The 26,950-nt window shown below is 39.5% G+C and overlaps 1 protein-coding gene across 7 annotated transcripts in view; it reads left to right on the top strand.

Annotated features, from left to right (window-relative positions):
- Window positions 1-26,950, top strand: part of SUPT3H (SPT3 homolog, SAGA and STAGA complex component) — a 290,071-nt gene that overhangs the window by 251,329 nt on the left and 11,792 nt on the right. For 3 of the 7 annotated variants that reach the window (XM_044419217.1, XM_044419218.1, XM_044419220.1), the window contains exon 12: window positions 838-1,218. The exons of 3 other annotated variants lie outside the window; for them this stretch is intronic. In XM_044419217.1, coding sequence (XP_044275152.1) covers window positions 838-1,065 — 228 coding nt within the window. In that variant the 3' untranslated portion in view covers window positions 1,066-1,218. Of the gene's footprint in view, window positions 1-837; window positions 1,367-26,950 lie in introns of those variants that run through there. One more of the 7 variants, XM_044419223.1, reaches the window with a different exon arrangement.

Below are 26,950 nucleotides of genomic sequence, written 5' to 3'. Positions count from 1 at the left end.
GTAAAGGGACTATTTGAAACAGAAGTTCCCTGGTGTGTTCATTTTGTTGCTTGCTTGCTTGCTTTCTGTTAGAAAATGTTAAATTTTGGAAATGTTAAATTCAGCATAAAAGTTGCTAGTGTAAGGCACTCTAATATAATTTGATGCAACCATTCTTTTATCCCAAATACTGAATTAATGAAGGTTTAGTCTGCCCTGTGAATATTAATAAAAAGAGCAAATTATCCTCCCTTTTCTAATGCCCAGGCCAGGCCAGCCCCAACCTTTCACCCTGTTTGTGGTAAATCATCCACTGCTGCGCATCTTGTTAGACACGTGGAGATCCCACCAAGCAGCCGCCAGCATTAACTCTACTCTTGGCTAATGGCTGTGCTCTGGTTTCCTGAACATTTCCTTGACTGATGCTTCAGCCTCCACTTGTTGCTGGTTATGGCTGGATTTTCTTTTGGCTGCATGCCACTTTCTTCTTATACTGCTTCTCTCTTTGTAAGGTTCTGGCTTTCTAAAAGCAGCATTGAAATGTATACAAAATAGGACTGGAGAGACACTGCTGCTCTCTCCTTCCCATTGCTCTCGCTCAGGCCTGCTGCAGAGTCTTGCTGCGGGTGTTGCATGTTCCCTCGTGTTTCAGTCATGTATGTTACAAATCATCAACATTGCCATAGTGATCTTAGCAGGCAGTGATAGGTGGCAGAGTTAATACTTACTGGATTTGTGACAGAGTTTACGAGATGCTGCACACCCTAAAAAAGCCCCAAGAACAAGAGCTGATTCAAAACTTTTCTTCAAAGAAACAGTTCAGAAGTGTTCAACATTTCTCATTAACACATGTTCTAGTTTCCGTATATGGAATGGGACGTGTTGCTGTTCTGTCCAGTTGAAGCAAGTCGGGGGAGTTCCAAGGAAGGGGCTGGATGCTCACTGAGGCAGGGAGAGCAAAGGAAATGGCAGATGCCTGATGGAGTTGCTGCAGGTGAGATCTCTCACAACTGGATGATTGCTGGACATGGAAAGGGCATTCCCCCAAAATCACCTGAACCAACTTCTAAAGTGCATTGTCGATGAACATGCATTAAACAGCAATAGCATAACTCATATGAAGCCTAATAAAATAAGAAGAAAAGCAGTGCACAGGCAGTCCAGCATTTCTTGTCTTTATCGGGATTAAAAGTCAGCATTCTTATTCTTCGGAAACCAACACAAACGTTGAGGTGTCTGTCAAAACCAGGCAGAGCACTGCAGTGTGAGGCAGCCTGTCTTAGCAGCCTGTACTGTTAAGTATGTTGGGATCAAATGCTGAAAACTGATCCTTCCTATATCGTTTGCATAATTTATTAACTGCTCTCCAAGCATAAAAGATTTTTATGTAAATAGGTGGAGAAAATACTCCGTAAATTCTGTTTTCTTTAAGGGCAAAATTCCTACCATGTTGAAATGGAGTTAAAATCAGTGGGGCCGCATCAGTTTTATGTGCTTTATTAAATACCCCAAGGTGCTCTTTTTGCTACCAAACCATGATTATATTAAACTTTACATAGTTAGTGCTATATTTCAGGATATTGTTTTCTTGTATATTACACTATGTATTTGGAAAAAATGACCAGTTCCGTAAAAGCAGTAGGAAGTCAGGTCTCAGTATGGAGCCCCTGTTTTCCTCTCCCCTTTACCCAAGGTTCCTCCCTTCAAATTTATGAAAGAAAACATTTCTTTCTGTGAAAGGTTTTTGTACACCAGCATCTGGAAGTGTTTATTTCAGTGGCGTGTAATCTATCTGTGGATTTAGTTAGCACCAGACCCCCTTTTGTGTATTCCCGACTTAAATTTTTTATAAATGATCTTGTTGAATTTGTGCCAGTGTGCACATGGTTTGGCTGATTGCTGCATATATCCTTTACCTGCCAGTCACCTTTGATTTATATTCCTTCCCCTTTGCTTTTTCCTTCCAAAACTGGTGCCATTGAACTGTCCCCTAAATCATCTTATTGAATAAATTACTCCAAGATGAGATGGTACATTTTTGGCTGCCTGTGGATAAAGACACATTCCTACTGTTGGTCCTCACCAACTTAGCGCTGAACCACTTAAGAAGGGGTATCATTGAATGAGAAGAATCAAGTTATCTTCTGATTTATTTTAAACGCAACACTGAGGCTAGGGACAAAAATGGAAAAAAATGACTTGAGAAGTAGCTTAAGATGCTACCTTGGAATTTACAGAAAGGAGCAGTATCTCTTTCTGAAAAGAGGGCCATTACTTCTGAAAGATCTGGACAATGAGAGGATTGATACCATAAGGCAGTGTTTGGACAGTGCAGTTTAGTTAAGACATGTTTAGAAAACTAATTTATGCACCTATTCAGAAGCCTACATTGTAGGCATGATAGTTGAGAAGTATTTCAAAACATTTCAATAAAACCATTTAAATAAATTTAAAAAAAAAAAAACTTCTGAGTAACTTTTGATACCCTAACTCTTCTTTCCAGACCCAAGGGTATTGAAGATGCTCATTAAGTCATAGGTTTTATGAGGTGTCCTCTGGAAAAACAGATGGCATGGCGGCAATTAAACTGTTCTCTGTTTTTAATAATGGTTTCAATGTGCTTCATATTTCTGAAGTGATAGAACAAAGAGTTTATTAGTTAGGATTATTTGACATGATGTATTAGTTAGGATCGAGCTTCCAGTAATTTCCTAGTAATTAGTCATGCTACTTTATGTTATACTTCCCAGAATTCCCTGGGGGGTGGGGGGACTCTTGGCAACAGTGAAAATACAAACATGCCTGTGAAGATCAAAAAACACTCTGCATATGCTCAGAGGTACATATTCTATTGCTGTTCTAGTTACGTCACAATAATACTAACACACTATTATTGAAATTAAAAAGTAAACTACTAATTTTAATACTGTACTATGTATTTACTGGTCTAGATAGTGGGTGAATACACTTTAAACATGAGGTAGAAGATAAAGTTATGAAAACATTTTGTGTTCAGATAGAAATGTTATACATATTTGGACACAGATTTGCCTCTTACAATCACCCTGCTTCATTCATGAAGTTTTGCTTTGTGAGTGTGCGCATCTTCCACTTGTCAGGCGCCTGTGCATTTCTGCTGCTTCTTCCATCTTCTCATTCTATAACAAACAAACAAAAACATGAAGGAGAAAAAAATTAAAATGCTACACTAGCACCCAGTGTCCCCCTTCCTCTCCCACTTCATTATCCACATCATTTCCTTTGCTGTTTTTAAAACATTGCATTGCATTTGGGATTTTCTCTTTCCTTCCAAATTTCTCCTATGCAGCCTTCCTCAACCTTGTGCTAGGGATGACAGGTCTAACAGTGCACATGTGCATGTTAAGCTCATTCTTAAGCTTAGTTTTACTTCAAGAGGTTGAACGTTTCTGCACTATGCCATTGTAAGCTGGAGAGTTACTCACCTTGCCCTTTCAAAATGTACTTTTAAAAATCTGCATTTCTACACTCTAGTCCAGTGGACCCCAAAGGGCTGCCCCCTCTCCTCTTGGGCAACAACCCTAGCACCCCACACCTCTTTCTTTGTATTAGGTCTGTTGCTGTACTAATCACCACCCACTTTGGGAATCACTGCTCTAGTCAATTTGGGGGGGAGGAGGTGAACACATTAAAATGCGCAAGTGTACAATTTTAAAATGCACGTTTTGAAGTGTGCCATTTTTAAAGTCCACACTTTTCAGAAATTTTAGAAATTCGCATTTTCTCTCTTCAGTCAATATGAGAAAGTTTTGCATTTTTGAAAGTATGGATTTCCCCGTTCAAGCAGCCACTTCTCCAAAAGCACTGCCATGAGAACGGGAGTGAGCTGAACTAAGCTTTGAAGCTTGGGAAATGAGCTTACCTGGTTCTCCCATCACTAGCTATATTGTGACATGAAGCGTTAGCTCAGAAGAAGCAGCATCTCAAGAAAAGAGATGATTAAGTGAGCCTTAAGGGAAGGTCTGTGTGGAGAGAATGCCTACCTCCGGTTCCGTAGAAGATGGTTCTGCCTTCCTCCTTGAACTCATATGACTCCCACTGGCCCTGAACTACTGACAGTTCACGCTAAACCTCCTTTTCCATTCTACCAAGTCCAAAAGCACTTTCAGCCCACTGGAGCATTACAGAACACACTTTCCTTTTCACTTCCAGCCATGTTCCCCCAGTGGGAGAGCAGTGCTGGAGTAATACTTTCAGCTTCTCAGTGAGTTTCATGTCTATTCTGGGGAGCACCACATAGTCCTGTCTGAACCCTCAGCTCCCTGACCCGCAGCACATTCCCTGACCAGAGCACCTGCCTAGATTCAAGCCTGGAACACTTTGTTCGTTTGTTTGTTTGTTTGTTTTGATCACATTATGATGCTTTGTGAAGCCAGGGCTTTTTAAAGCTGGAAGCTGTACTCACTTATTAACAATGGTTTTAACAATCCTGCTTTTTTAATGAATAATGGACCAAGTCTCCATCCACATACAAACAAACAGCTACCACAAAGGAACTTTGGAAGTGGTATTCAACAAAGTCAAACCTCCCCCGCCGCCACACACACACACACACACACACACACTACAGTTGAGTTAAAAAAAATGTGTATGCAGAATTTCTCTTTAGACTCCAGTTCTTAACAACACATATTCTGGTTTGTATAAAGTATATCTGTATATGTGTCTTAAAAGCATACATAGAACAAGTATGGAGATACAAATCCTGTAAACATGGCCTCTATGACACTGGGTTCAGTCATCTCTAAATTACAGATTTATGACCTAATCTAGGAAACATTACATCTTAATAGAAATGTTTTGATAAAAGATCCATGTAAATAAACCAGGGTGGTAAGCTTGATGCATTCTTTTTTAACATAGGTAATAAACGATCATATTTTATAACTATCAACACAATGTAAAGTGTTAAAACTAACATTAAGAACTTTAAGAGATTGACTTTTTCCATCATACACAGGTTTGATCATTACTGGTTAGTAGTCATTTAGCTTAAATCTGGTGACACCTGGAAGCAGACCAATGGTGCTAAAAAAGGTTGCTTGTTTAATGGTTTTTGCTTACAACATACAAGTAGTGCCTCTGCACTATACACAAAGAGTTGTATAACTGCTTATTTTAGTACATATATTGACGTGATTATGGGCACCAAAGCAGTCAGTGTAGCTGGGATGGCAAACTGACTTTTGTCCTAGTTTTTGTAAAGGTTCTGATTTGGGTTCTGACCCCACCCAATATTACCTTCTTTTTGTTTCAATTCTCTTTATTTTAATATAGGCAATCATTGCAACAATTTATAGTCCAAATATTTTCAGTAAGTTTAATAGTTATTTCAAGAAAATATTTTCACAGCTGTACAACAGTATAAAGGGGGAAGTCACAAAAATGTATTTCAGCATTTATCTGAATTAATGTGTAAGATTAAAATTGCGACAGCTGCTTATATAACAGAGAAGCCAACAAAGACACATTATTTCCATTTAGACAGCGGTACCAAAAGAACAACAAACAGTACTTGGCAATATGTGGGCTGTAGCTACCCGTGCCAGGTAGAAAAGTCTCCAGGATTCCTGGGCCATCATTTGGGCATGAATCCCAGGACTGGCCCCACTCTGTCTTCTGGCTGGTACTGATCTGCGGGTGGCTTCTGCAGTTTCGTCTGCCTTGTAAGTGAGTGTTACTGTTTCTGGGGGTGTTTTCAGGAATGATGACATTGCTGCAGTGGAACAGGTCATGAACTTGGTGCTTTTTGCCATTCTAATGTTTATTAAAGGGGACCATCAACTTCCCATAAACACACAGGGCATTTCTCCTGCCTTCCTAAGCAAGATCACTGGTGGTTAGGATTATACCAATACTGTGAAACATCTCACCCTGTGAAGTGTAGGTGGCATTCCCTATAGATATTTTTCGCTGATTGGTGAAGACATTTTTGTACTTTATTCTATTTTTATTGAATGTGTGTTTTCACATTTTCGTGTGGTTTTAAAGTATTGTGAGCCACTCTAAATGGCCCACAGACACTGGAAGGTCAGGATATAAATGTATAAATAGAACTGTGATTGTTCCTTCCCCCCCCCCCCCACACACACACATCTGTCATGCTTGGTAAACAGTTAATTGCCATTACTAGCTTATGTTGCTGTTTCAAATAATTGCATCTTCAGTAACTGACTTCAGCATTCATACTACTAGATCACTAATTTAACCACTGATCAACTTAGCAATCTCAGTAATTGGACTATGGTTCCCCATGGCATGCTGTGCTTTGTATTCCTTTTACTACAGCTTCCACAGCTTTATATGATAATATTATGGCCCCCTTTTTGTTTGCTTTAGTTATTCAGCTGCACACACAAATTGTCAATATTTTGGGATTTCACACTGATTTCTCTCTAGCATGTTTTCTAGTTAACTTTGAGTTGTTGCTCCCACTCTGTCCAGCTTAATTTTGAGTCTGTGCCTGAACATGGCAGAATATAGCATAGGCCCTAAAAGCAATACAGCTTCTGGATTGAAAGCACATCCAGGAATAATTTGTGTGATGTCAAGCTCTGTATCTTCATGAAGAACTACAAAAAGCAGGAAATTAATTGTCAACTAAATAATGTTACAGTTTGAATATCTAGTCCTGGTGTTGGGGACCCTCTGGAACCTCTGGAGGGGCCACTCCGGGCTGCAGGTGGTTGTGGTAACAAGGGAGAATTGCGATCCCATCCCCTTCTTCCATCAGTTTCCTTCATAAGCAGATGGAATCCTTCTGTTCATGGAGGGTAAATTTGAACCCAGCCTATTGTCTCTTGAAAATGCACACACTTCAGTTCTCCTGAGACTGTGGAGTTCAGATGCCCAATTACATCCCTCAGATAAATATCTCCGTACCTATTGAAATCCAGGCCATCAGCAAAAAGGATGGCTTAGAACTCTTTGATCTGATATGATTGCTTTTCTTCAGATGCATATAGGTATACTTTTTTTTAAATGCTCAGAAAACTACCAAGATTGTGCTTTGTTTTCTCACAAGCCACTAAATGATGTGGGTTGGGTAGTTTTGAGTAATAATACTTGGCTCTCCAGTGTGGCCACTTACAATTTACTTAGTTATAATTATACAGAGCTTTCAACATAAGCAGAGCAGATATCCAAATGAATATCCATTTGAAGGTGGTGTTTATATGTCACCCGTTCAAATATTGAAAGCATTAAAAGGTTGTTAATCCATTGCATTAAAGGAGATAAGCGTTTATCCTTCCAGTATTGTTGTATCAATATTATTATTTTAGTTGTCAAGGGGGTGTGATAAAACAATTTACACTGACCATTAATTTCCTTGAGACAGATAAATAATTTTAAAAAGCAGGTACATCAGTGAATATTAAACATGTCCCAGTACCATATGTTCTTGTATAATAACTGCTTCCCCAAGAGGAAGCAACGAATATATTTTGCCAAAACATATTTAAAAGAACCATTAGTTCTATTGCAGCTCAAGCAATTAACTGAACTAAAGAATCCCAATTTAAAAAAATATTGCAGTGTCTAATTGACAAGACGCAAAAGTTTTTGCTAAATAAGATGCAGCCTAAAATAGATGAAATAAGTATAGACACCAACATGCCAGTCCACTGATTAGGCAGAAGATGACATCCAGTTCCTCATACCATTTCTGCATAAAACCATGCATATTGTATTTATGCACCAATAACAAGTACTTGTAGACATAGTTCATGGGTCACATTGCCTGGCCATTCTCAGTAAGTGCTTCCAATAACGATGGAGACATGGATACCATAAAAGTGGTAAGACCAAATCTAGACACCAACAGATCCTCCTAGTACATTATAGCTGAAGAGTCATATTTGGCACACAAGAAAGAAAATGACTAAAACTCAACATTGACACTTACCAGGTGATCCCAATTAAAAAGTGACTTATCTGTCCAGACTCATTCACAAAACCATTTTTCTTACCTGGATTTCTCTGTAAAGTCAATTTAGCATGAGAAAATGGATCGTAGTATAATTGACATGACATTATTTGCTGTACCTCTCTTCACTGTAGAAACTAGAGGAAATGCTATGTGTTCTTATATGTCTAGAACCTAATCTAGAGAACCAGATGCCAGAATTCTCCAAGAAGGAAGTCCAGTGCAAACAGGATATTAGCAAATGTAAGGCAAGATCCACAAACCAAATCCACCTTCTTTAATGGAAGTTGTCTTTTCAGAGGTAACCTTGATGAAAAGGAACCTCTCAAAATTCACAAAATACAGCACTGATTTTCCAGATATTGATAATATTTACCAGATATAGATAAGGGAATCCTATGTGTAGCATGCACAGTATGATACATAGTATTTACTATTAAGTGTATTTAGTTTCCCCACAATCCTAGCTTTGTGCAAGTAATTTTAGTAAAGTATATGTCTAAAGTTCCTAACAACTCTAGTATACAGTTTTGTTGAATCCATAAAAAGATGCCTAGCTATCTAAATACCAAAAATTCCCATTAATCACTTTATTCAAATTAACCACACTTAGAAACATAGAAACAGAGCGAGTCAGAAGGGACCTTGCGGGCCATCTAGTCTGACCTCCGGCACCAGCCGGCTCTGCTCACGATATGCCCACTACATGCATGTCCAGCCTATCTTTGAACACCCTCACCGATGGGGCCTCAATGACCTCTCGTGGAAACCCATTACATGCCCTCAGGGTCCTAACTGTCAGGAAGTGCTTCCTGGCATCTAAATGGAACCTTGGCTCCCTGAGCTTTGCTCCGTTGGGGCGCGTCTGCAGGAGAGAATACGTCTCTATCCACCTCTGTGTGACATCCCCTCACATACCTGTATGTTGCCAGCTTGAGTTACTTCACTGGGAATAAGTATTCCAAAATAAGTGATAACATCTGGGCACTGTTGAAATTGCCTGCCTGCTAGTGCACTGCAAGTTATACACTGTCCAGTAGACATTATTTTGGATTTTGATTAATTTATTGAGTTACCAAGCATAGTTAACAGCTGCATCAGTGCCAATACAGATGATTGGAATTTAGATATTATAAAAGATCATCAGTGTACAAAATGACTTTAAATCCTAAGTAATTATGCACATATCTAGGAGTACTACTATTGTGTCTAACTTTAAAATGCCCAGCAACTATAATGTTCTTGGTTTTTCTAGCCCAAGCAATTGGCAGGTCCATGAGCATCCTGCAAATTCCATGCAGGTGTCCCCACTGCAATTAGGGCAGTAATTCAACCAAAAGTGGTTAGCAGTGTAATCCTATTCATTTCTGTTCTGAAAAAAGCCCAGTTGAATGTAATAGCTTGCTCCAAGGTATACATAGGATTGCACCCCCAAATTACAAGTTGAGGGCACAATTCTATTGCATATGCTTTGATTCTCATAAGCCCCCAAACTTGGACATGTGTGAGTATCCAGCACAGAGAGAGTGATGGAGTCATTCCTGCTTCTCTGTAGGTCCTGCTCTGCATTTCAGCCAGATAGCCAGTTTGGGCTATCAAGCTAAGGTGCTTGAGAGGGGAGGGGACCTGAATACCATCAGGCTACCTCATATCCCAGCAGCCCCCATCCCCTCCCTTGCCAGTCCCCCAGAATCCCTTCACCCTCTCTTTGAGGTCAGTTTCGTGATCTTGGAAAGGCAGCTGATGCAGTTCTTTCCACAGCAGCTGTTGGGTTGGGGACAGAGGGATTGGAACATGAATCCCCAGCTTCAAGGTCAGAGTTCTGTGTCTGACTTTGAACCTGAGCATTTGATGTAACCTAGGGTCTCCAGATGTCCTCTGGACCATAGGATCAATCTCTGCATCGTTTTCCATGTAGCTAAATGAATAAAGTAGCACTACTTTATGAAAAGTAGTTCAAGTCACATATTGGGTTATTTGTAGTATTAGCAAACTGTTGTAGTTCTGATAACAATAATGATTACTTTCACCCAATGGGGAGAAAAGCCTTGCTACATTCATTATTGTACTGCAAACTATAAGAATACAAACATTCCCGCCTGGTCCAGCAGATGGTGTGGTAGCTCCCATTTCTTCAAGTAGTTACAAGGAAGAGCCTTACCCGGAAGCGCTGTGTGGGGCGGGGCATCTGAGTATTCCAGGAGTTTGGGCCGACGCAGGAAGAGAACAAGACAAGAAGAGCTTTCTGCACAGAGTTGGCAGTAGACTTGCGTGTCCAGAAAATTCAGGTCTGTGCCTTATACAGAGTGATTTTCCTTTGAAGTTCAACAGGAACAAAACAATTTGTGCAAGTAATTTGAGTAAAGTAGATGTCTGAAAGTCCCTAACAACTCTAGTACATGGGCTGGTTTGTTTGTTTTGGATCCATAAAACAAACAAATGCACAAATAAATTTTAACTCAGGGGAAGTAAAATAAAACCATGGCTGAAACTACTTAAGCACTTACAAATATATACAAAAGTAGTTCCAATTATTTTTATATAGATGTAGTTAAATAGTAGTTCAAACTGCTTTTAAGTAGTAATTAGTAGTTCTAGTTAAACTACTTTAAAAACAGGTAATGATTCTGAGTGACTCAGCTTTACAAGAGTTTATGCACTTCAATACGCATCTGACACACTGGGTGTGTCTGTGCCATGAAGCAGCCTGCACTCCTCTATATGACAGTGCAGAGGAGTGATGGTGCTGGGATATCATGCCACACTATGTTGCCATTCTTTGCACATGTACTGGAGAAAGAGCACAACAGGCAATTACAGTCTTGATTATCAAGGCTAGCAGAGTGGTAAATATGATCTCACTTCCAAAATCATGACTTTGCATATCTAAACAAGACCATTTTATGTACAATATTTTGAAAGTTTGCTAAACATTCAAACCCCAGAAGGAGTTTCATAGGCACTAGACTGCTGCTAGTATTGATGTTGCTTTGTTATTACATAATAGCATACCTTATGACCGACTCCTTGTTGAGGCTCACCTCTTAAAATAATTTCTGTTCACAGCAAATGTACATAAACAAAAAGTACAGAAAGAGAAAAACAATAAAACACTTTTTCTGGCTTCAAGGTTCCTTTATAGATATATTCTCATGAAGGATTTTCCAAAAATACTATTTAATCATCTCATGCCTTATTTGCTGCTATCTAATCCAAATTCAGATTCTCACACACAATTAGATGTACTTAACTTAGCCTCAACTTGATGGATGGTATGAATGATTTTAGCTGTACTTTGAATTATTTTTAAAACTTCTTTTGAACTTGGTAGAGCACATGGAAATCACTATCATTCTTTGCTATGTTAAAACTGCCACTTTGGCTCCCATTACCTATTTCAAATTTGAGCTCAACAATTTAATCAAAGTTTTCTGATGAAAATGAAAGTCATACTATTTTACTGAATATCTCTGGATTTTTGTCACTTACCTTTATAAACACACATGCACATGAAAACACATCAATTCCCAAGTACTATCTCACTTTCCAGACATCTCATCACTCTTACTGTGACCAAGAAATAGAACTGAGGATGCAGTTATGTAGATAGGAGCAGCCTGGAATCTTACAAATTTATGTTATAAGGGGAGGAGGGAAAAAACCAAATTTATCTCTTGACTGTCACATATATAAATTAACAGGTTATATTTGGAGGAAATTCAGACACTTCATAACACTTTTGCAGTGAAGGCAAAACCAGCCACCTAGCCCAAGGAAGAAGCACTGAAAATCATATTGCAAATAAATATTGGCTACTAGACTGCACCAAAGGATTTCAGAAGATCAGTCTCTGCTTTATAGACTACAGTAAAGCCTTTGATTGTGTGGATCATGAAAAGTTGTGAATGGTCCTGAAAGAAACGGGAATGCTCAGCACTTGATTATCCTGACTTGTTACCTGTATAATGGCCAAAAAGCTAATGTTACAGCTGAGTATGGAAAAACAGAATGGTTTCCTGTAGGTGAAGTAGTCAGACAAAGATGTATTTTGTCTCCCTCTCTCTTCAATCTTTATTCAGAACTTATCACAAGGGAAGCTAAATTAGAATCAGAGGAGGAGTGAAAATTGATGGAAGGCATATCAATAATTTGAGATATGCAAATGATACCATATTACTGGCAGAGAGCAGCAGTGAATTGAAACGATTTCTAATGAAACAAGTAGCTGAAAGTTAAGAAAACAAAAATTATGACTACAGAAGAATTATACAACTATACTGTTAACAATGAAGAAGTTGAACATCAATTGTAGGGATGTCTTAATGCAGACCAAGGCTAAGATCATCCAAACTATTGTATTTCCAGTCACACTGTCTGGGTGTGAAAGCTGGACAGTGAAGAAAGTGGGCAGGAAAAAAATGGATACTTTCAAAACATGGTGCTGGAGAAGAGCTTTGTGGATACCCTGGACTGACAGAATGGCAAACAAGTGAATCCTAGATCAAATCAAGCCAGAGATTTCTGTAGAAGCAAAACTGACAAAGCTGAGGCTATTATACTTTGTACATAAATGTTATGAGAAGACAAAACTCCTGGAGAAGACAATCATGCTAGGGAAAGTTGAAGGCAGAGAGGAAAAGATCAAATATGAGATAGATTGGCTCTATTAGGGAAGCACAGACTTGAATTTGGAGGAGCTCAGTAGGACTGTCGCAGAAAGGACATTTTGAAGGGCTTTCACTCATAGGCTCACCATAAGACTTGATGACACAGAGCAAGAGGTCCAGTGGTGTACCAAGGAAAGTTGTGTTTGGGTGCATAGATCGTGGCAACCCAGCAATATGTGAGCCCTATCCCTGGACCAATACTCTACCCAATTCAATGAATAATAAATAGTCTGGACTTACAATATGAAGGTTTAAGTATTTGTACTTTTTTAATATATGATTATGTTTGTGATTATATGATCCTGATTATGTCTTTGAAGGGAACAATGTGAAGATTATAATAATAACAGCTGCTCTTTTAAATAGATCAGTCCCCTTGGGATCTATTTGTGGAATCTATCAGTCCCCTTGGGATCTATTTGTGAAGCTTCATGAAGATTGGTCCAGGGAGATTGGTCACTTAATCACTAGCATTGCCACTTGATCTAATCTGATTTAGTATGCTAAAATAGAAGCAAGTGTGATCTGTTTACATGTGTGAAGGTTACCAAAATGTTTATAAAGAGGGCAGCTCTAGACACACTACCTTTGGGCTATCGGGTGGGATGAAAATGTATTTGATAGATAGATAAATAAATAAAGTAAGCAAGCTGACCATTATTGTATTCCCACAAAAATCCACAAAAATCAAGAAAAAGTCTAGGGTTGTGATACTGCTATTTGTTGTGTGGCCAGAAGGTACACACATTGCATTCTCCATATAGAAGAGGCCTGTATGATTCCTTTCTGAAAGGTTGGGACATGGCCATAGAACAATTCAGAAACCCTCACTATATTAGACTGTGCATGTATCTTAGGCAGCCTTTTTGTTTCAACCTTTGTGAGCCACCAAATGGTAGCACAGAAATAAACACAACGAACAGGCTGGATGCAAGTTCCATGTAAAATCCGGTGCACATAGAGTCAAATTCTGTTCTTTGGTTTGTGACCTCAAATTCTACTGCTATAGAATAGATGGGGTTTAACACTGAATTCATTGTAAGGAGGCAAGGGAATGGTGGGGGAAATAAGGTAAGTTCTTTCCTTTGCAGAGATGTGTGTTAATAAGGGTTAGAATGGGGCCTAAAGTAATTATAATGATAAATGCATGAAATTTCTATTTGTTTTTCATTTATTACAGAAAGGTCATTTTAAAAAAATTAACTGATTTTCAGCTTGGAATCCTGAGAGACACACTGGCATTCCTGATCAACACATTTATAAGAATGCATCCAATTATTTCAAGGGCTATCTATGAGTATCTTAGGCACTAACTATATAACTACACATTTACACTGGTATCTGTGTAATGGCTGTACTACAAAGAGTTGCTGCATGTTTCATTAAGTGGGATATATAGTAAATAGGCTTCTCACAGGAAAGAAAATCCTTATAAAGCAGGCACAGCTTGGCTATAATTTATTCCAATGCTGGAGCTTTCCATCTGAACACTGATTGAGGGAGGGTTCTACTGAATGTGAGGATTAGCAAATAGGAACCAGTGCTGCTCTGGGGGAACAAACATCAGCCCTATTGTCTCCTGCAATCATTATATTTATGTGGTTTTCTATATTATTCCACCCATGTATTTTTTGGCATACCTCTCCTCAGAGGATCACAGTATCGCTCTCATCCTCCTTTGGTGTGAGAAGACTGAAAAAAGCCTTGGTGCTTGCTGCCTTGAAAACTGATTGTCAGTTGTGCTGCATTAATATGGAATATTTCCATCACTACCACGAAGCCCACTCTCTTAGACTGCAGTCAGTTCAACTTAGAGCTGTGCAAACTGTGAAATGCCAACATCCAAATTGAGCCTGGCAAACTCCCAGAAAAGTTTGTAGTTGGCAATTTTAAATCATTTTCAACTCAAAATGTTTTTTTTTCCTTAGCTTTGTGTCATCACATGTGAGTTACTGCCTAGAAAAAAGGGGTTGCAACAGTTTAGCCTATTTCAGCCTCCTTCCGTAGTTGAGAATAGTCTCTTTTGTTTGAAGCTTTAAAAAATATTGTCTGCTTTGTAACTACCTGAGCCCTCTGCAGGTATTCAGATGTCGAGGAGTCTCACAGCAGCAGACTCTGCCTTCTGACCTATATGAACTAATTATATTATCTGTGCCATATCTGTAGCTGCATATGGAGGCTTGCTGTGAACAATCAGCAACTCTCCAAAAACAGAGTTCCCGATGCCACAAACAAGCACATGGTAGGCATGTCATGAGCAGAGGCGGCTGGAGCCAGAGGTCAGACTAGATGGCCCAGGAAACCCCTTCTGACTCGCTCTGTTTCTATGTTTCTGTAAGCCTGTACCCATACACTTGAGATTGCATGGAAGTCTGTGAACCCATCCCCATCTGTATCTGCTGTACTCGCTTTAATTTTCTGATGAGGACACTTGTCATTTCTCAACCACATATAAATTGACATGGATTTTTCTGATTTTTACAAATGTTGCTTCATAAATTGGAACTTACATTCCAAATAATGTTGGAAGTAACTTACTACTAGGTCACTAACAATCACCTGTCGATTCTTCCCAGCTCCAGTGAGACAAAACAACAAAACAAAACAAAACTGATTTGCCTCATGTAAATGCCAATTGGTGAAAAGCTTTATACAAGTTTCCTTTAGACTTTACTTTTCTTTAATTAATACTCTAGGTCCTTTCTTGTATATCTGTAAAAATGAGATGTACAAAGCATATTGAATGTTTAATATGATTCAGGCCTGGGAAGGGAGGAATACTTTTAATTTATATAGTCATGCCCAATATGTTGCATGAATGTTGTGGCTGCCATTTTCCAATGGCAATGGAGATATGCATGTAGAAAGCACATTTTGGCAGCAAATATAGATGCATTTTCTTGGAAGAGAGTAGAAGTCTTAGAGGCCACTCAGAGCACCAATGTGGCCTGCTCAGTATAATGTTAAATTTGAAGCAGGATGCCCTAGGTTCAAAGGTCTGCTCAGCTAATTGCCAGCTCTTAGCCAAGTCTGCCTCAACAAGATTGTGGCTAGGATAAAGGGGAGGAGAGCAACATGCATACTGCCCCAATTTCTTTGGCAGAAAGGTGGGATAAAAATGAACTATACTTATTTAATAAATATCAGAACCAAACAGAAATAATAGTTCAGCTACAGCATACATTTTGACTGGTGATTGCCATTCTGTTTTTAAACCTTGAGATGCATTATGACACATGTTCACACTTGCATAAAGTACCCCAAGTAGTTGAGAACATCTTGCATTTGCACATGCCTATGTGGCATGTTATGCACCTCCACTTAGTCATTTGTTCTCCTGGTAGAAGCATAAAGTGCTTGGATAGCTGCAAGCTGGCATCTGCTCCCTCCCAGCCCTAGTTCAGTGGATTCAAATTGCAGAGTCACATTCCAAGAGGGTGAACAACTCTCTGATGGGGAGGAATGCTTTGGATATTCTCTGCCACAGGGCTGGAGGTGGGTGGCAAGATTCTCTGCACATCTGTCTTTTTATGGGAGCATATGGCAGATCTGTGATACAGTCTAACAGTGGCTAGCCTAGCATCATGGATCACTTTTTTCCTCTGTGGAAGGCACACTCCTCTGATGATGGTAAACAGAAAACATCGTGTTCCTTTCCATTGCTCACTGTGTTCTTGGATAACCCTGTGCCTTATCATCTCCCATTCACTCCATCTGTTCTCTTAAGCCAGGAATGGGCAGAAAGTAGATCTCCAGCTGTTTGGACTGAAATCCCCAGTATTTCTGACCACTGGCTATTCTGGCAAGGAAATTCTGGGAGATGTGGTCCAAAACATATGGAAATTTATCTTCTGATCACCCCTTCTCTAACCTACATCATGATCCAAAAAAGCAAAAAAGAGGGACCTTCTGGCTCCAGAATATAGCACCTAGTACTAACAGGATCATTCAGTGCTGGTGTTCTACATGCCAAATAAAACTGGATATAATATGAATAAACAGTGCCTGCTCCCCCAGATTCTCATAAGGAAGAGTTCAATTAATTAATCTTTGATATAGCATAGTTCTTGCATGTTAGATTGCTTGTACATTTTTCTGCATTGGGATTTAAAGTAACAAATTCTCCTTCAATGATATAACATTATCCTGAAATCTTTCCCAACTGAAGCTGAAAATAAATTCAGTAAGATGATTATTTCCTTTTGGATTAGATTCTCTCACCAAAGGCATCCTGAACTGCAAGCATGCCATTACTGCAGTGTGATGAATAATGGTTTGGCTTTAGAACTTTGCTGGATGGTTACAACACTATCCTTTGGGTAGAACAGCAGGGGTAGATGACAGAATGTCAAAAAAGATGAGATGCAGCACATAAAACAGATAAAACAGGCATATGAAATGTTGCATCCTGGTACAATTTGGGTATTGTTGATAAAAAGATAGTTGCATCTGATACTACTAAATTCCTGCACTTCTAGTTAAAACATTCTTCCCAAGACTGCATTGAACTGAACATCTTTTTGCTACGGCTGTTTATATGAACTGTTTGCTTTGCACCTTATAGCAGAGTGTATAAGAGTCTGCATGCCTGGGTTTGGGCTTAAATTACCACAGCAGATAGTTAAGGAAAGCAGTGCTGGGTGTTAACTGTCCTAGCAAGGGATTCTTCCATATTACACTCCCAGCATCACCTAACACTTCCTAACAAGGATAATTTTCATTCATGTTTGCTGGTACTGCTTTTTTTAATAAGTTTTATTCTTACTATATACCTAACCAAAAAAAAAACTAAAAAGCATCAGTCATCAAAAACATCAGACCTACTGGGTCAGCCCCCCACATTTTTTTCTTTTCATGTTAAACTATAAACATATTTAAGTCTATGCATAGTCCTGTTTCTCTAGCCAATGATAAAAAGAGTCCCAGGTTTGATAGAAATCTGTATCTTCTTTCTTCTTCAGAGACAAAGTCAATCTGTCCATTTCTGCACAAAGATCTTTTTTAGAATCAGTTCATCGGTAGGTGGCTTTTCACTCTTCCAGTGTTGCGCAAATGCAATCCTCACCACAGTAGTTACATGTAGAGTCAAATACATTGCTTGTTTACCAACATCATCAGGTACAATGCCTAATAAGAAAACGTCAGGTTTAAATGTTAAGAGGTTTTTGTAACATTCTCCCAACATTTCCTCAACACAAATATAAATTTGTGTATTTTAATCCAATATTTTTTTGCCTTGTCACATGTCCACCACATATGATAAAAAGTACCCAATTTGTGTTTACATTTCCAACATCCATTTGACATATTTGGAAACATCTTAGGTAACCTATTTGGTGACAGATACCACCTATAAAACATTTTATACAGATTTTCTTTATATGAAGTTGCTAATGTTACTTTAATATTTCTTTCCATTTTGCCATTTCTCTAACTCAATATTTTATCCAAAGTTTTGCGCCCACGGTGTCATAGTTTCCTTAACCTGTTCCTCTTCCATTCTCCTATCTAGTAGGAAGTTATACAATCTTTTAATCATTTTCTCATCTGATTTAAGAATCATGTGATCAAATGCTGTTGACTCCTTATAATAGCCCCACATTCTATGGCCTTTATCTCGATTGCATTTGAACCTTGTGCCACCAAGAAATATTAGTTCTTTGTTCTTGTATTTCATGATTCAATTTTAATCCTCCATCATTATCCAAAATATCATCATATCTCACAATCATATCAAAATTCAATGCATTTGGATATACAAGAGCTTCCATAGGTGAAAGCTATCTTGGTAATTTAGTATACAGTTTTATCTTTAACTTTTCCCACACCGACATTAATGATTTCCTAATATAATGATTTAAGAAACAACCATGTACCTTACACTTTTCATACCACATATAAGCATGCCAACCCATTTGCAAATCATGCCCTTCAAGATACAAGATTCTCTTATTTCTTAAAGTTATGCATTCTTTTAGCCACGTTAAAACAGAAGCTTGATAATACAACATCCAATCAGGAAGACCAAAACCCCCATTCCCTTTAGACTCCTGAAGCATTTTTAATTTAATCCTTGGTTTCTTCTTTTTCCATATGAATCTCGAAATTTGGGTATTTAAATCATCAAAGAATTTTTTATCAATTTTTATGGGAATCATTTGGAATTAAAACAAAAGCTTTGGTAATATATTCATTTCAACTAGTGCTATTCTTCCCAACAAAGATAATTGCAAATTAGCCCATTTTTCCAAATCACTCTTAATTTCCTTAAATAGTTTATCATAATTATCTTCTTTCAATGTAGTACACTTAGCTGTAAGAAAAATTCCCAAATATTTAACCTGCTGGTACTGCTTTCCTGTTGCTTGTTAGCTGTTACTGTTAGATTGAAACTAGGCTGAAATAATTCTCCAATAAATAGTCATGGCCACAACAACCCTCAGTCCATGAAATACAATTAAACTTGAAATAATGTAATACAAAAAGGCAATCGTTGAGTTCTGAGATGAAAAAAACAGAACATTATGAGATGTCAACCCACATTTTTGCAGGACTCTTTTTTTACTATATTTCCATAAATGCTGAGGGAATTATGTTGCATATACTTGAAACTGTTTATTTTCATTTTTGGCTTGATTTTCTAGCATTGAGAAAACCATGTCTAATGATCTTGAGCATTCTTGAAGAAGGAAAAAAAACCCTTATATTTTACATAATGGTTTGCATGTGTGAGTTCCCTCTGGCAGGAACACTATAATTAGCCTGTCGTCTTCCTGAGAGGAGACTATCTGTCTTAAAGATACAGTGGTTAGTCTTGCCTTCTAGAACATTGTGATTTCGTCTTTTAAAATCATCTTTTTGACTTATTTGTTATTTTGCATTGTGATTCCAGTTGTTGTTGTTCTGTTCTGTTTTGTTTTAGCATCCATTTTCACAATCATCTTTCTGCTCTTCCTGTTTGTTTGGCTCAAACTTGGGCTAGTGAAGCAAAGGACAACTCAGTACAGACAGTCGTCTTCCTTTTTCATCCAGCAAACCATGGCAAAAAGGATCTTGGCTTCATGACATTAATAACTTCTGAACTTGAACTGTTTGGGCAGGCTTTCAGAAATAGAAATAATACAATAAAAAAGATCTGGTTTTCCTTTTTGAGTCATTTAATCTAGCCAGCACATCTAAGGACCACGCTACTAAGCAACTGCCTGAGAGTGAAAATGTGGAATATAATTTACTTGAAAGGCTTTTATTGTAGCTATTAAAATACAATCATCTAGAACAGGATGGCAGCTGACAAAGTTGTATGTTTCAGTCTATTGTGGCCTTGTTGCTAAAGGAAAATAAAGTTGGCCCAAGTACTTTGCTTCTTCTGGGAAGTTACAGGATCAACACTGGAGCGGGTGGGAGGGTAGAGCCGCAGTGGCAGAGAGTTCAAGTCGCTTCACACTGGCATGGCTGAGCCTGGGGTGTTTAACTGCTGACCATGTTATCACGGAGATTACATTCCCTGGCTTAACTTGAAATGATCACATGCCCTCCTCTTGGTGGTCTGCCGGTGAATTTAGAATGAGTTAAAGAGAATGTTTGAACCAGACTCTTGAGACTGATTTCAGCATTGTCTACAGAAGAAATTACATTAGTGCAGACATGAAGAACACTGTGATCAGAATTTGAAATACACACACACACACTTCTCATTCATTAACATTAAAGGACTATCAAAAGTCACAACTTTTAATAGCTAACTATTGGTGTCAAGGAGAATATTTTAGAAATATGTAGAAAAGCTCCTTCAGAACATGAATGTGCTTTTTCTAATGCAGCAAGAAATGCTGGCCATGTTGATTTAAAAAATGCAGTTGATACTTAGTACCTATATAGATAAATGAACAGTATGTGCAAAAGGATGAGTGCAGTCCTACACATGTTCCAGCAGAAAAAGGCATGCTGGGAGTTGTAGGATCTTTTTCCTGACTAAGCAGGCAGAGGAGTGTGCCCTAAAACAAATGCCTGCTGTAGGAGCAGATCAGTTACAGTAGACTCCTTTCACAAGTGGTGGCATTGTCCAGTAATGACAGGTTTGAGAGCACTTAAAAAGAGGCATCCGGTGGAGGGATGGAGGTAAAGTAAGTACTGAATCAGAAACCGTAGTTATGCCATTAACTGGGTACTCTTCCCCTCCCCACAAAACAAATTTGAGGTATGATCTTTTTACTGATAGACGCTAAGAGGGTGATAGGAAGGAAGTAGATCAAGAGAAAAGAAATCTCACGTGGGAGAATAGATAAGTTTGGCAAAGAGTGCTACTACTCAGATTTACATGACAGAGAGCAACAAGGCATAGTTGAAGGAATACTGGCACTCATTAATTGATATTAGGCCATTGGAAAAATCAGTATTGTTTTATATGATCTGATTTTTCATCTAAAGCTTGATTAATCAGATGTTAAAATAATAAATGTTTGATTCAAATGTATCAGTATTTTTTCCTTAAGTATGTGGTGTTTCCATTTGGGGTTTTAGAGTATAACAAATGATAGTTATTGTTAATATAATGTTAACAATTGGGTGGATGGATGGATAGGTTTTTTTAAATTCTTCTAGAAACTGAAGTGCTATGGCATGATAGACTATGTGAATTTGGGAGTTCCTTTGCAGTGAATGACTTCTAGGAGACTATAGATGCCATCCAGTTTAAATTTTGACATATAGGAGTTAAGCAAATGTAGGAAAGCAAAATGTTAGATATGGAATTGATGTGAAGGAAAGAAAGGCCTTTTCTATTCCACCAGTGTCACTGCTTCCTGGGAGAGGCGAAAAGTAAAACAGGAAAATATGAATCTGTGTAGTTCTAAAAATTGTTTAGATCTGTGAACACCTGAAACTGAATGGAGACAACCAAATAATCCTCTGAATTTCCTTGTATTGCTTTTATCTATAATTCAGAGGTCAAATATTTGCTGGTTTTCCTTTTCATTTCAATGTTAGCACTTTACTCAAGCAGGAGTGCACAGATACACACACGCACGCACACATACCTATATTGTTTTGAAAACAATTGGAGTGTATTTTTTGTAGGAACACTTTTTATGAAATGTGTTTTGGCCATCACTTATCTGAATGGCCTTGTAGGAATTCAAAGCATCACTATAAAGAGAATTTCAGGAAGTGGGGAGTGATTATTACACAGCATTAGCAGACCCAGAGAGTTACACTGTGGAAACTCAAATCCATCAAGCTGTGTTCTTGTCCAGCTTTCATTCATTTCAGTGGGTCTTAGGCGGTGGATTGAGCCCTTGAAATTCAACACTGCTCCCAACAGCAGCTATAGACTTTCAGGTGGGCTCTTCACACAGTGCACGAACCTGTGGGACTCTATTATTAATTTCTATTATACATATATAAACTGCACCTTTAGGATTTCCAGGTACTGTACATAAAAATGAAACACTCAACATAATGAACACCCTAAAATAAAATACAGCACAATAAACATTAGAGGTATAAACAGTGATATAGTAGTTAAGAACACAGGATTGGGACTCAGGCGATCCGGGTTCTAGTCTCTGCTCAGCCATGGCACCAACTGGGAGACTTTGAGCCAGTCAGAGACACTCAGCCCTGCTGAGTGGATAACATTGTGCGCACAAGGTAGAGATGAGTTCATTGGGGGGGGGGGGTAGAAATCTAAGTAATATAGTATAATATAATATAATGCTATTTCAACCAGGGTAAAAAACAATTTAAATCTTAAGGTAAAATGTCTGTACAAATAAGGTTTTTATCTGGTGCCAAGAAGATGACAAGAGTCACTGCCAGGAGAATCTCTCATGAGGGGGTTGGGGCACCACCACTGAAAAGGCCCTCTGTTGTGGATGATAGGTGTACTTAGGTGTACAAGGAGCACAGCGAAAGGCCTCCTGTGATGGGCTGATTGCATGCACAGGGTGATGTGGTAGGGGCAGCGCCTTCAGCTATTCCAGAGCCAAGCCAGTCAGGCAGATACAGGAAGAAAGGAGGCTCCTTTTCCTTCTCAGCAGCAAGTCTGATCATTCACAAAGTGTTCTGGATAAGTAGAGAAAGAGAGTTATTCATTTTTAATACTATTACACTGCTCTTCATCCAAATGAAATTCCAGGGCAGTCTACAAAAGGCATAAATAAAAGCATTCATAAATAAAAGCAACCTCCTAGGCTGATCCTGGCCTTCTGCATGAGTAGGACGCAAAGCCAGAGAGGAAAGGGAGAGGCTCAGGCACCAGCAGCAGAAGTCCACCCAGGAGACACAGCATGGGACCTCCCCTGAAGGCAACACAGGAGCTCATTAGGCTCACTCGAGCAGCTGTGCTGCTCTACAGCCAGCTATCAGTCAGCCCAGCCGGAGCCTGCTGTCTCTTGCAGACGATGGTCTTTCAGCTCCGTGCCTGGATCTTCTGCACTGCGTGGATGTCTTGCCCTTTGGCTACCCACCTGGACTACTCTCTCAGACACCCTGGCTGAGCTAGACGTTCAGCATGACAAGCCCTGCAGGAGGACCTCTGAATTGGACTCGTTTCTCCCTTTGGTCACTTCCTGAAGATGCTGACAAAGAAGCAGGATAGGGAGAAGCAGAATCACCATATTACCATGACCTTTAAAATGAACCCACATAGAATCTAGTTAATCAGAAAGCACCTGGAGCAGAGCAGCCACCCTCTTTCTGAATATCTTGCCCCAAAAGAGAATTGTGAGAGTTTCCTTAGTTCTTGGTTCTCCAGTAGAATCCCTCATCTCTCATATTCAAAATGCAAGTTAAATGCACTCAGATTTAGATTGATTCCTCATAGGTGACACCAACAACTGCTTCCTAAACCCCTAGCCTACATGTGAAGCTCATCCTCAAGAATATTGCTTACACAGGCCCGATTCCACATTCACGGTAGTTTGCAGGTACGTGACATGATCACATTGTCATCCTCCAGGGCCTCTCCCTGCTCTTTGTCAGCATCTTGGCAGGTTTTAATCAAGAAAAGTCAGGTATAGCGGAGAAGGTTGGAATGAAGCCCTGATATATTGGTGCCATTCTGATGTACTTCAGTGCCACCTCGGCATTCTGCAAGGAAACCTGTAGAAAGTCAGAGGAAGAAAATCCAAAGGGGCAGGGAGGCACAGAGGACCTACTCCTGATCCCACAAAGAATCTAGCAGCAGAAGTGCTGGTGAAGTGCTGAGTTAAAAGCCTCACCTAGAAAAGCTGGTGGACAATATGTGGACTAAATGCTGCTCTTGGTCTGCTTACATGCAGCCCCCCTTTCTCTGCTGATTTGCCTTCCCATCTCCCGCTGCCCAGCTAACTACCAGTGGAAACAGCCGAGGGGTGCACCAGCTGGCTTCCAGTGCTAATCAGCGGGGCAGTGGGGAGTACCCGACTGGGCAAAAATGGATTTCAGCAGCACTTGCCAGGTTATCCCTCATCCTAATTGAAGTGCGGGTGCTGCCTGGCATTTAAAAACAGCCCCCAGACTAGAAAGCAGGTTGACAGGGCAGCCCGAATCCAAGGGTTATAGGGAGGACTGAAGTCCACGTGTGAACCTTGATCCAAGCCAAATGCAAGATTTTCCTTGGTGCCCCCCTAAATAGAGTATATTTGATGTTGCCTAAATGTCAATCTGGCCTTGCCCTCAGCTAGCTTATTAGTAGTTCTGAAGCACCATTCGCAGTTTTGGCAATGCCTTTCGGACAGAAGACCTTCTTAGCACCAACTCCGTGGGCTTCATAAATGATCTGAGGCACTGTTTCACTTCTGCACATGTGAAGGGTTCACATGCTTAAGTTCGGAATCAAAGTGAGAACACACACACACACACACACACAACTGAGTGAATTTAGGAACACCGCTCTCAGCAGGGCAAGAGCAGTAGAGCCTGCAGTCCTGACCTGTGCTGCTATCTCTGTGCTCATTGTGCAATGTGAGAACAATGAAGTGTGGGAGACTGCAGCGTAGTGCTGCACATATGGAACGCATCTACTGCTGGCATTGTATCTCCCCATAAATAAATGGCTGCTGTTTTCATAGTCACTTTAAAGTGTGTAATACAGGTCCAATGTATCAACTTGAGTTTGTAGAAATGTTGATTATCACCAGATTCCAGACCTGGGATACTCACTGAAATTCCAAAATAATTGTTTCAGCCAGACAGACATTCATGCTTCGTACTGTACAGGGGCAACATTTAATGTAAGAGAAACAGGGAGAGTATCTGGCAGTGTAAACTTTTCCAAACTGAAAAGGAAACAAAACAGTCCTGTGCCATTTTGTTGTGGACTTTTCAGCTACAGTCCTCTGAGAGCTTCTCAGATTGAAACCAGTGGTGCAACCTGAAAATTAATATCAATTACTGAAAACAAAATGCCGCATCAGTAATGTTAAAAGTCTGTTTTAAAACCCACAAACCCAAGGCAATTCAGAGCTACTGTAGGACTAAAAATATGAGCTTGACATACAAGAGTTACCACAAAGTGCTTTACAATGAAAAGCCAGCAAGCGAAAGGGAGCTGCCGGTTGGTGGAGATCAGTGTTCTTGTAGTCGCGATATTCTGATTTGAGGGTCTGAATACACCACAGTGTTATATTTTAACTCATACCAGCAAATTCGTAAAAGGTTTGGGGTGGACATACATTGTAAAACATACATTAGTCATGTCATTTTAATTCAATTCTGAACGTGTGCTTTTAAACCCTTGTAGGAGCACCTGGATTCATCAGCTTCTGTTTTTGTCCTATTAAGGAAATGGCCATTTTGGAATTAAATATTTTGATTCAGCAATAATCTTGATTGATTGATTGATTGATTGCTCATCTTATTTTGTTTATGTCCATCAGGAAAGAAGGCTTAGTCGATTTGCTGTTTTAGCATGCCCTTGCACTGGATCATTTACACATGTAGACCATGAAAAACTGCAAGTCTCTTTCCCAGCTCAGCTCTGCAGGGAGCAAAGATGAACAGACCAGAAGCTGCCCACAAAAATGGTGGGGGCACTTATGCACCTCCTAGTATACGTTTCAATATGGCTGTCTGAAATAGCACCTAGTACTCAAGGCATGGAGAATGGGGTGGATGGAATAAATTAGCAGAATCACAAAACGGAACACTCTAGGAAATAGTTTTGCACTTTATAGCCATCGAAATATTCTAGTGCATGTGTCAATCTGTACTAAATAAATATATTTGTTTATAGACATGTTCTGTATTAGCTCCACTCTTCCCCAGGACTTTGCCAAACAAAATCCCACTGGAAGTAGGATGTTCGCACCCGAGTAGGAGTTTCTTGGGTAAATATTTTTTCTATATTGAGACCAAAACCACTTCTACAAATTTCAGACTTTGATTGAAATAGTATATTTCTTTTGCTTTTTATTTCTTCCCATCTCCGCCACTGGCAACCACTGATGCATTACCTTAACTCCTCTTACCTCCCACTGGGCTTGGGGAACAAGTGCCTCAGTAGAACCAGAGCCCATCAGGCAGCCATGAGCCCTGGGCCGGCATCGAATGAGCCACACCCAAAGCCTCTGCCAGTTCAGCGCCATGCAGCCTCGGAAGAGCTTTGCCTGCAGCATGGCTTTCTGCGCTCCTTGCACTTGGTGAGCTCCTGCTTCCCGGGCAAACAAGGTGTATCGAAGCTGAGATAAAATGGGAAAGCGTCTATGATAAAGTGCACACGCTTTTCATCGCACGTCAGCCATGAAAGTACCAAGTAGATTGGCTTTAATGCGATGTGCTTATGCTGTGATAATATGGAAAAGAGAAAACGTGTACCCAAGTAGCCAGTAGCTGCAGCAACTGATGGAAAAGTCCTATTTTTCTCCAAGCCTTTTCAATTGCTTACATGAAAATTCCACTCCTGTAGCCCAGTAGCTGCTTATTTCAACATCCACTTCAGTAATCCTGGTATCTAGCCATAAGAAACAATGGGGGAAATGGCCTAATGCGAATAATAATTATACGACATGCTATATTTTGAAAGCATTAAACAAACATTCGCCTTGTAATCCATTGAAACACTCTTGGGAAGTAATCGTATCCCAATTTTAAAGACAGGGAAGCTGAAACGCCATAAAGGGCGAATGGTCTTTGGGAGGCCACACAGCAAGCGAGTCATGCCGTTAATATTAAATCCCAGCATCTTCTGGCTCTTGCAGCCCACCCCTCCCACCCAGCTCAGCTTTCTGAATCACACTGTTTCTCTTTCAAGCAAATTGCCTTAAAATACTCCATGCAGTTTGTCAGGAATAACAATATCGAGGACACAGATCCATTTGTCTGGCCCTGGCGAAAGCAGCATTCCCAAATAAATGTTTGT

Source organism: Varanus komodoensis, unplaced genomic scaffold (genome assembly GCF_004798865.1).
Source record: "Varanus komodoensis strain SLA01 unplaced genomic scaffold, ASM479886v1 scaffold100, whole genome shotgun sequence".
Taxonomy (NCBI): Eukaryota; Metazoa; Chordata; class Lepidosauria; order Squamata; family Varanidae; genus Varanus; species Varanus komodoensis.
The sequence above is the reverse complement of the archived record's forward strand: the minus strand, read 5'-3'. Positions and strand labels throughout refer to the sequence as shown.